This window comes from Primulina tabacum, chromosome 18 (assembly GCF_025594145.1).
Source record: "Primulina tabacum isolate GXHZ01 chromosome 18, ASM2559414v2, whole genome shotgun sequence".
In the NCBI taxonomy this organism is placed as follows: Eukaryota; Viridiplantae; Streptophyta; class Magnoliopsida; order Lamiales; family Gesneriaceae; genus Primulina; species Primulina tabacum.
In genome coordinates, this window is record NC_134567.1 from 7,371,861 (window position 1) to 7,383,234 (window position 11,374).

General features: G+C 36.2%; 1 protein-coding gene across 1 annotated transcript; it reads left to right on the plus strand.

Moving 5' to 3' along the window:
• Window positions 1–7,631: 7,631 nt before the first annotated feature.
• On the plus strand, window positions 7,632–10,985 carry LOC142533669 (uncharacterized). Its single transcript, XM_075640512.1, has 5 exons — window positions 7,632–7,909; window positions 8,610–8,910; window positions 9,475–9,633; window positions 9,780–10,075; window positions 10,580–10,985. The coding sequence occupies exons 1-5, from the start codon at window positions 7,709–7,711 to the stop codon at window positions 10,793–10,795; spliced, it is 1,173 nt and encodes a 390-aa protein (XP_075496627.1). The 5' UTR covers window positions 7,632–7,708; the 3' UTR covers window positions 10,796–10,985.
• The last annotated feature ends 389 nt before the right edge of the window (window positions 10,986–11,374 follow it).

Genomic DNA, 11,374 nt, shown 5'->3' on the forward strand with positions numbered 1-11,374 from the left:
AGCGTGTGTACAATTTAAACGGTTCAAATGCTTCCACGTTTTCAAAATGAGATTCATCATTAGATAATAGACAGTCACGTCACTTGATTTGGAATATAATATGTTTTAATTAGTTAATTTATATGAGAAAATTAGTGAAATACCCAACTGAACGATCAGTTGTAAGACTGTGTCCTTTCAGTTGAGAGTTTACTAACATTTGTCTTCTCAGTTAACCTTTTAAAACCATTATTCTCCCTTAATTAGTGCATAAAATAATTAAAGCGAATAAATTTAAAGGTCAGAAAAATTTTCGTTTGCTGAAACGTTGACGACCCTTCAGCTTCTTTGATATTCTGCTATAAATAGAAGTAACACGGTTAGTTTCAGTCATATTGGTGAAAATATTCAAGACGAAAGAATGGCAGATGCGAGTAGCTCGAGTGCTTCGCCATTTTCTCTGGAAGCTAGGAAGGCTGTTATAGAAGACGAAGTCTTCTACAAGAGTCTTCCCTACTAGGAAAAGTTACAGGAGCTTGGGTTCCTGTATAATTCTGGAGATGCTACCACTCCCGAACTGATGGCAGAGTTGAGAGAAGTGCGGGAACACTTGAATATAGCTGTGTGGGTGGACATCTTCAAGGATGGTCATATCTATCAGCTGATGCTTCGAAAGGAGCTGGAGATCCTTACTCGCATAGCTTCTTCCCACAGCTTTTTCAAGACATCTACCTCACCTCTATCCGTTTGGTTGAAAATGTGGATAATTGATGTGGAAGAAAAATATGAAGATGTAATCCAAGCAAATATTTATGGTTGAATGAAACATTTATTTTGGCTTAACTTTGTTTTTTTCTTTTTCCTGCAAATAATAAGTTTCATTAGTTATTATATATGAATTACGATCATAAACAGATGAACTGATGATTGGTTAAGCGTTAAGTAATAAATGTCAAACTGATATCAGTTGATAATGAACAACTGATAGTTAAGAAGCCTCGGTAAATGAGAAAGACGCTTCGGTTGATTTGAGTCTCTTCAGTTTCTTCAACATTTAAATTTCATCTGTCTATAAATAAGATGATAGAATGTGAGACAATAACAGTTCAATATGTCGGATTCAAGTAACTCTGATGCATGCAGTAGTTCGCATATTCAAGTTAATGAGCAATTAAGTCCTTATTTAGAAGAATTGAAGAAGACAATGGAAGAATATGTCTTGATGAAAGTGATGTCAACATGGTTCAAGATTCATGATTTGCAGAGGGTAAGTAGTAGTGGTACTGTTCCTACTCGTGCTCAAGCACCAACAGCAAGAAAATACATTGATCGTTTTGAAGTTAGGCATGTTACAGATCTGATTGATGACAAATGTCTGTTAGAAGCAATGTTATGGAAGGAATGGCATGTGGTTGAGAAGATTTCTACAACTAGGTCATTTTCTAGAATCCAAATTTATGAGTTGAATGATTGGATTAGAGAATGACAGGATTCAGTTGGTTCTATGATATCTTCTGTAAACTGGGATCGATGGTATTCTTAATCAGATAATTCTATTAGTAAAGCAACATTAGTAATAATTTTAAGACAGATCAATTAAACCAAAAATATTGCGAAAGTAAGAAAACTTAGTCTCGGGTAATGGTTTGGTGAAGATGTCAGCTGCTTGTTGCTCAGTTGATATATACTCCAGTCTAATGTTCTTCTTCAAAGCATGATTTCTAATGAAGTGGTGTCTGACATCTATATGATTTGTCCTTTAGTGAAGAACTGGATTATAGGTGATGGCAATTGTACTCGGATTGTCACAAAATATGGGCGAATTATTTGTAATTACTCCATAATCTCTCAATTGTTGCTGGATCCAGATCAGTTGTGCACAGCAACTACCAGCAGCAAGGTATTCTGCTTCAGTTGTTGAGGTAGCTATAGATGTCTGCTTCTTGCTGAACCAAGAGATCAGCCTGTCTCCTAGAAACTGACAAGATCCACTTGTACTTTTACGATCAAGCTTACATCCTGCATAATCTGCATCTGAATATCCAACTAAATTGAAAGTAGAGTCTTTAGAGTACCATAACCCAACATTTTGTGTACCCTTAAGGTATTTATAAATTCTTTTAGAACCTGAGAAATGTGATTGCTTAGGATTTGCTTGAAATCTAGCACACATACACACAGCAAATACAATATCAGGGCGACTGGCAGTTAGATATAACAATGACCCTATTAAACCTCGATATAATGTCGCCTCAACTGATATTCCCCCTTGATCAGTGTCCAATTTTACTGATGAGCTCATGGGAGTATTCGCAGCTGAACATGATTCCATGCCAAATTTCTTCAGCAGCTCCTTTGTATATTTAGTCTAACTGATTAATGTACCAGTTTCCAGTTGCTTCACTTGTAGTCCAAGAAAGAATGTTAGTTCACCCATCATGCTCATTTCAAACTTATCCTGCATTAGCTTAGCAAATTTCTCGCATAATTTGGGGTTAGTTGACCCGAATATGATATCATCAACATAAATTTGAACTAATAAAATGTGATCATTCTTAGTAAATTTGAACAAGGTCTTATCAACTGATCAACCAGAAAAATCATGATCAGTTAGGAATTTTGAAAGAGTTCCGTACCAAGCTCTGGGAGCTTGTTTAAGACCATATAAAGCTTTGTTCAAATGATATACATGATCAGGAAATTTGTGATTTACAAAACCTGGGGGTTGTTCAACATATACTTCCTCTTGTAGCTGACCATTTAGGAATGCACTTTTGACATCCATTTGATAGACTTTGAAGTTCTTGTATGATGCATAAGCAAGAAACATTCTGATTGCTTCCAGTCTTGCAACTGGAGCATATGTCTCATCATAGTCGATTCATTCTTCTTATCTGTATCCTTGTGCTACTAATCTTGCTTTGTTGCGTCCAACTGAACCATCTTCGTTCAGTTTGTTCCTGAGAACCCATTTTGTGCCTATAACAGTTTTTGAAACTGGTCTTGGAACTATGTTCCAGACATTGTTATGAGTGAACTGATTTAGCTCTTCTTGCATTGCATTTAGCCAGTTAGGATCAGCAAGAGCCTCATCAGTTTTCTTTGGTTCTAGTTGTGATACAAAAGCTGAATGGATAAATAAATTTAGCATTTGATTGCGAGTTCTTACTGGATCAGATGGATTTCCTATTACCAACTCAGATGGATGTGATTTTCTCCATCTGTACTCAGTATTTGTTGTATCAGCAATTTCTTCAGTTGGTAACTGAACACAGTTTTCAGTCTCAGTTGGTGCTTCGTCAACTGGTATTTGAATGTTATCATTATGCTCTATCAACTGATCATTAGGAATGGCTTCTGGTTCAGCTGATTGATCTGGCACTTCTGGTTCGGGTGTTTGGAGATTGTTTTGATTAATATGATTGTCTTTTTCATCATCATCCTCCAAACTGATATCTGTAAATCGATCAACTAGCTCAACTTGATCAGTTGGCTTATTAGTTAGTTTAGTTTCATCGAAATCAACATGAGCTGATTCTTCAACATTTAGGGTTTTCTTATTGAAGACTCTATAAGCTATACTAACTGATGAGTATCCAAGAAATATTCCCTCTGCAGATTTAGCATCAAACGCTTTTAAATAATTTTTACCGTTATCAAGAATAAAACATCTGCAGCCGAATATTTTGAAATAAGTAATTATACTTTTTCTTCCATGCCAGATCTCATATGGTGTTTTCATATGATTCTTATTAATCATTGATCTATTCTGAGTATAACACACAGTGTTTACTGCCTCTGCCCAAAACCTTTGAGAAATACCAGAATCAGCAAGCATTGTTCTAGCAGCTTCTTTAAGGGTCTGATTTCTTCTCTCAGCTACACCATTTTGCTGAGGAGTTCTGGCTGCTGAGAGCTTATGCTTAACTCCAGCATTCTCTAGAAAATTTGAAAGAGTTTGATTGATGAATTCAGTTCCTCGAACTGATCTGATTCGATCAATTCCAACTGATTTTTCATTTAAAAGTCTTTTGAAGAGCTTTATCAGTTGTGAAGCAGTATGGTCTTTAGATTTGAGAAAAATAACCCAAGTAAATCTTGAAAAATCATCCACGACTATCAAGGTGTATTTCATTCTTCCTAAGCTCATGACTGGTATAGGACCAAAGAGATCCATGTGCAACAGTTTTAAGCATCGGGATGAAGATTTACAACCCTTGTTTTTAAAAGAAGATCGTACTTGTTTACCATACTGACATGCTGAGCAAAGTTTTTCTTTTGGAAAGTCTATTTTGGGCAAACCAGTTACAAGTTCATGTTTACTCAGATAGGCAATGGTTTTAAAGTTTAAATGGTTTAGTCTCTTATGCCACAACCAGTTTTTAGATGATTTGGAAGCAATAAAACAAACTGGTGCATAAGTTTGATCATTCCAACTGATTTTATATGTGTTTCCATAACGTTTGCCAGTTAGTATGATTTCATCAGTTGAAGTTTTGACTGAACATGAGTTTTTGTCAAAATGTACTGAGAATCCACTGTCGCATAACTGACTGATGCTGATCAAGTTATACTTCAGGTTTTCTACTAATAGAACATCTTTAAAAGTAAAGTTACCATGGATAACCTTACCCTTACCCACAGTTCTACCTTTGGAATTGTCCCTAAAACTGATATTTGGACCACTGTATTTGATCAGTTGAGATAGCACACTTGCATCTCCTGTCATATGTCGCGAACATCCACTGTCTAAATACCATATTGAGTTCTTGTTTTTACCTATTACCTGCAGTCACACACATAATATAATTTGTTACACATATCTATTTGGGTCCTGAACTGATTAGTCCTTTAGGAACCCATACTTGGATTAGTCTAACAGGCTTTCCAGTAGCTGTATTCCAAATGGTTTTTCTCGGCTTTTGTGTGCTTGTGTGGTGTACGAATGATACAATATGTGTTTTAGCTTTATTCAACTGATTGTTCAGTCTATATCTCTTCTAAACTGGCTTGCAGTTATAGTAATTGGAATAGCCATTCAAATAGTTTTTGTAAAATCTCTTTGATGACTGACTTTGTGAATCAGTTGAGAATTTTTGACTATAACCAATCCCATATCTTCTAGCCTTGTTCATATTCTCAGTAGGTTGCTCAATCAGTTTACTGGACTCAATTTGTTCTTGTACCACTGCTGATTTGACAAAGTGAATGTATTTCCCTTTGTCTATTGTTAGCTTTGGTTGAGTATCATTTGGATACATTTCTCCTTAAGTGTTGAACCCTAAACAAGTTTTATCAGAAACTGATTTTTGTGAAATCTGCATTTCATTTAGTGCAGTAGATGATTTGTTCCAAGACTGAATAAGCTCAGTCTATTTTGAGTTTTCAAGCATCAACTTCTGTATTAATGACTGATTTTTGTTTCTTTCTGCTTTTAACTCAGCAATTTCTCTTTTTATACTCAACCCATCGACTGATTCATCAGTTTTGGTTTTATTGTCTGTGGAATCAGTTTGCTTTGCTTTGATTTCTTCAAATGATGATGCAAGCTTTTGATACTCATTTACCATGTCATGTAGTGTTAGAATGAGTTCTTCTCGTGTGAAATCAGTTGAGCTGAAATCAAATACCTGTTGGCTTGATGATTCTTCTGCTGCGTCATTAGCCATCAAGCATTTTACTTCCTTATCATCACTAGAACTGCATGAGCTTTCTGGTTCCGACTCTTCACTGTCAGTTTCTGCCCATTTACATTTGTTTTCTTTAGCTAAGAGTACCTAATGTTTTTTTTTTGAAGACCTTCTTATCTTCCTTGGATCTTCTTTTGCGTTCATATGATTTCTTTCTTCTGTCAGTTGAGCCTTGACTGTCCTTCTTGGGTTTAGGACAATCAGCAATGAAGTGACCTGATTTGCCACAGTTATAGCAGGCATTTGGTTCATCTTTGGAATTGTTCCTTTGGTATGGCTTCTGTTATAAATTAGAACAAAGCTTTTACACGAAACTTGGATGGACATACTAAAGATTATAGAAGAAGTTTGCTGGAAATAGAAATAACCAACAGAACAAATGAGAGAAACTCTACAGAGAGTTGCTATGGATTTTTTGTGTTGATTTGTCGAGCTACTTTCTGATTCCTCCTTCTGCTTTTGTCACATTCTGCACGTCAGTTTGGGCTCCTTTCCACGATCAATCCACGATCTTCCATCTTGAGTAATGGCTTTAATTGGCAGCAACGTTCTTTCATTGGGCCAACTACAACTACAATGGGCTTCATCTGTTGGGTTTCTTCTGTTGGGTTTCTTCTGTTGGCCTTCTTAACTATTTTTTAGGCACAACACTTTTTAAATAAGTAAATTTACATTAAAAAATTTATTTAAAATGAAGATATTATTTATGTCAAATAATTAATAGTTCAAAGAAATTAAATATATCTACAAAATTTTACAATCAATTAAAAGTACAAAATTTGCACAATCAATCAAAAAATTTACAAATATCTACAAAAATCTTACAAAAAAACATATCAAAATGGATTGGCGGGGCGGGCCAGCCCGCCACCTGCCGCAACCCGCCATTAGATGGGGCGAGGCGGGCCTCTAAATGGTCAACCTAGCCCAACCCACCTTGGACCGCGGGTTAGGCGGGCCGACCCGCTTATTTTTTTAAGAAAAAAATGCTAAACATATTTCAGTCAAATAGTTTCATAAAATAATTAAAACATTGAAATAAAAATTTAAGCAAGCATACAACATAATTCATAAAAAGCAAAGTGTTTAAATCAAACATGAAGATTGAGACATGGAAGAGAACATAAAGTCGAGGAAAGAGACGGTTGTAAATTTTAAAAAATATTATGTCTTCAACAATACACATAATTAGCAAACCTCCGTCGGGTCCACAAAATTTCACTGCAACTCGTCGGACTTCAAATGAAAACACTATTGGGTTCACAAACAACTGCTATGCTTAAAAATTATTTTAAGATTCATGAATAAAATTTACAGGAATTTCTTCCGTTTTGTTTTATTTATTTATATCTGTAAATTTCTTTTTTTTTTATTTTCTTTATGTATATTTGTTGTAAGAGTAATTTATCAATAAATTTGTTAAAGAGTAAATTATCAATATATTTATTCTAAGACATGGAGGTGCATGAAACTTATTCCAATTTTTATATAAAACTTAAAACTAAAAAATATAAAATTTTATCCTAATTTGGCCCGCCCCGTTTGGGCTCGACCTGTCTTGGCCCGCAACCCAAACGAGCTCAGCCCATTTGGCTCACCTCCAAACGGGCTGCTATTTTATCAACCCAACCCGTTCAATTTTTATAGCGGGGCGAGCCGGCCCGACGGACCTAACCCAATTTGACAAGTCTACAAAAAATCCACAAGAATCTATGAAATTCTGTTTACAAATACGTGAGATTCTATAAAAGTCAATAAATTTCTATCAAATTGATGAAAATATATCATTTAAAAAAAATAATTGAAAATCAATTGAATTCACGCCGCCAGTGACATAGTTTATTGGATACAAAGTTGTGGTCATATCGAGTTTGTGGAGCTCATACTTCCCAAAGTCGTGTTTGAGGTATTTTAGGATAATTTGCACATTTCCACAATAAATTATTTTTATTATATGTAATAGCTTACGGGCCAAGTGCACCTCCACGCCTCTCCAGAACCTCCTTTCGAATTCCCTTTCGAATCGGAACTTTACGAGAATGAGTAGTGCTTCGTGGGAAACAAAATTGGTTAGGGAACTGATTCTGTACGCCGCCAGCGCCGCCCTCAGCTCCTTGGTGTTGTTCGTCGGGTTCAGGCATCTCGACCCTAACCGTGATGCTTCCAAGAAAGCACTGGAAAACAAGAAGGAAATCGCCAAGCGTTTAGGCCGGCCTCTCATCCAAACAAATCCATACGAGGTCACTTTTACCTTTTTTGTTTTTCATTTCACCCCGAGAAATAATCGAATTACTCCCCCGTTTGGCATCCTTGTGCCGCAAGATAACTTCGGAAATTTGACGGTGTAGATTTTTAGGATGAAGTGCGGGTGTTTACGCCATTAGAAGTTTAGTAGATTCTTTTGATAAGTTTGATATTGTGGATAAGTATTAGGTTTACTAAACTTAGACAAAGACTGCAGAATTGTGTTTCCAGAAGATGCGCTGCATTTGGGCAGACAATTTATCCAAATCCAGGGGGGGTTCCATGTACAGCCCTTGAATGTACAATATTTTAAAATTTACCTGTAATTCTAGCAAATACATGGGATCACCCCCTCGCCTCACTAGTCACTAGACCTATGTTTTGTATTCATTCCTGCCAGTGCCTTAGTTTAAGATTTTTGTGTTTGTGGCTATTTTGAAAAGTACTGGCAAATTGACGATCTATCACGTGATAGACATAAGTTCACCATTAGTTTTTGTATCTACATGGCCAATAAGATGAAGAATCGTTGCTGTTCCATTTTGCATATCTGACTGAACTTTCGGTTGAAATTTTAATGTGGTTTGGTTAAGCTACTGAAGCATTCTTTACGCTTTGACAGTTGAAATTGCTTAGCTGCTGGATATCTGTAAGTAAAGATGTTCTGCTTATTGGATTCCTTTCATAGTGACACAGGATGTTATAGCATGTGATGTAGTCAACCCGGACGAAATAGATGTCAAATTTGACTCTATTGGTGGATTGGATGCCATTAAACAATCATTATATGATATAGTAATTCTTCCGCTGAGAAGACCCGAGCTGTTTTCTCAAGGGAAGCTTCTTTCTCCACAAAAAGGTGTTTTGCTATATGGACCACCAGGCACTGGGAAGACAATGCTTGCAAAAGCAATTGCAAGAGAGTCAGGAGCTGTTTTTATCAATGTTAGAATATCGAATCTAATGAGCAAATGGTTTGGCGATGCACAGAAATTAGGTATAGCTCCTAAAATTTCTTAAACTCCTTTCGGCTTTCTCTGTATTGCATTTTCTGGATTTTGCATATTTGAATGTTTGTGACGTCTGAAGAAACTGTGAGATGGATTGGTTTTTGTGTTTGAGTTAGTCTGTAGATGTGTCGATTTCATGAATGATGAGAGTGGATGCTTCGATGGTCATGGAGAGCAATATATTGTTTTTAAAATTTAGTAACTTATCCTTTTGTTTTAAGCAGAATGATAGTAGGGTGAATTGGTGGGGTTCTGTTTCACGAATATCTTCTTTGTTAATCAAGGATTTCTTATTTCGCTAGAACGGTCCTAATGTGAATACTCATTTTATTTATTTAAAAATTTGATCGTTATATTTGAGAGGAGGAGGAGGAGCAGAAGAAGTGATTACCTATTTCATTTTTTCTATTTTTTCATGAGATACTGAACTTCTTAAACTTTATTATTATTACACATTATTTTTGTAGTAGTAGGATTTGAAGAGACTTGGGTTTTTTAACAGTTCTCTGTATTTTTCTTCTATTTATTTTTGCTGTACTATTTCTCTTCAGTGGCTGCTGTATTCACCTTGGCCTACAAGCTCCAGCCAGCTATTATTTTCATTGATGAAGTGGATAGTTTCTTATGCCAACGCAAGAGTACAGATCATGAAGCAGTGACCATTATGAAGACCGAATTTATGGCTTTGTGGGATGGTTTCACCACTGATAGTAAGTTCTTTCAAAATCCCTTGTAACTGTTTTTCCGTGCTCAAGGATTAGATTTTTGCCTTATGATGTTCCTCCGTGTTGATTCCATGATTATGGGTTATTTTGGATAGTATCAATGTTTGAATGACTTGAATTGGTTGATATAGAAAAAGCTAGGGTGATGGTACTTGCTGCAACTAATCGCCCATCCGAACTTGATGAAGCAATTCTTCGACGTCTTCCTCAGGCATTTGAAATTGGGATTCCTGATCGCCGAGAAAGGGCAGCTATATTGAAGGTTCTGTTAAAGGATGAGAAGGTAGCGGATGACATTGATTATGATCGAACAGCCGGTCTATGTGATGGATACACTGGTTCAGATCTTCTAGATCTTTGCAAAAAAGCAGCCTATTTTCCTATTCGGGACCTGCTTAATGTTGAGAAGAGTGGAAAGCCATCTCTGGTCAGTATTTCTTTTTTTTTGCCCCTTACATCGTGGTGGGGGATTTTTCGCTTTAACGCTTTAACCTGGGTTCGAGCCCTGTCTTCTCCCCTACTGGGAGAGGTGAAGGAGGTGGCCCGGACTATATTTTCTTTTGTTACTTATTTATGTTAAAGTTTGCTTGCCATCGGCACTACTCTAAACTTGTATTTTTGGTGCAAGTCAATCTTTTGTTGAAAATGTGTGCGCTCTTTCGGTCCTGAGGAAATTGTACAACATCTTACAGATGGGCAATGATGACTTTATGCGATTTTAATTTGTGTTACCTTGAAACATATTTTTGCCGAATGTTTCGTGTACATCTAGTGGTTTTTTTAAAGTTCAGTGCCTATGCATCCAATCTCCGGCCAAAATCTAGCACTGAATTTGCGTTGTCGGGGCGACCGTAACGAATGCTTTAGTTTGACAGGGTTGGATGTTCAAAAGTTTTATCTTATATATTATGGTGTCATTCTTCCATTTTAGGAGCCAAGACCATTATCAATGAATGATTTGGAAAGGGTCCTCGCCACGACCATGAAAACAAAAGTTGCAGCTGGTGAATACAGCCGATTAAGCTCACTGTCATCAGGATGGTCACCTCAGAGAGAATCAGATGATTATCAAACTGCCATTAATGAGCTTTCGAAGCTCGTGGTTTCCCAAATTTTGAACGTTCGTTCGGATGCTCAAGATCTTTAACCACCAAATGCTTACTCATAGCTTTGCATCATGCTAATTGCTTGTATTGTATGCCTGTAAAGCTTCCTATTTTGAAACCTTTTGAAATGCATTCATGCATGAATGTTGAGTGGTTTAGGCCATTTTTGACATCCTGTCAGCTTATATTAGAATCTTTATAGATTATACAATGGCTTTCATTTGTGCATAATTAGGGAAAAACATTTGTTTTGGTCACATTTCATTTGGTACCGAACCATTTATATTATCGACAAAAGAATCCTCTTTGTTAAACACCGTTAAAAGCTAATGCATTTAGATTTTAATTTCTCCACTTCCATCTTTTTAAGCATCCAACCTTTCTTACTCCTTGCCCCTACGAGAACTGCTTATATGTGCTGCTTGTATGTCCCGTCGTCATCAGGGACGGATCCTGGGATGAGTTGGGATGGTTTGAACTTAATGTGATTAGTTATATATTATTAAAAAAATTACATTATATTGTTTAATGAAATTATGCTTTAAGAAATTTAAATACATAAAATTTATTTATAATAGAATCTACATATGTACATTTAGTTAAATTTTGTTTAATATAGA

What these genes read in the sequence shown, in the direction of transcription:
- LOC142533669 (XM_075640512.1), top strand. Translation starts at nt 7,709, where the DNA reads ATGAGTAGTGCTTCGTGGGAAACAAAATTGGTTAGGGAACTGATTCTG. An exon ending in TGGCGATGCACAGAAATTAG is followed by an intron (nt 8,911 to 9,474) that starts GTATAGCTCCTA and finishes ATTTCTCTTCAG; the next exon opens with TGGCTGCTGTATTCACCTTG. An exon ending in GGATGGTTTCACCACTGATA is followed by an intron (nt 9,634 to 9,779) that starts GTAAGTTCTTTC and finishes TGGTTGATATAG; the next exon opens with AAAAAGCTAGGGTGATGGTA.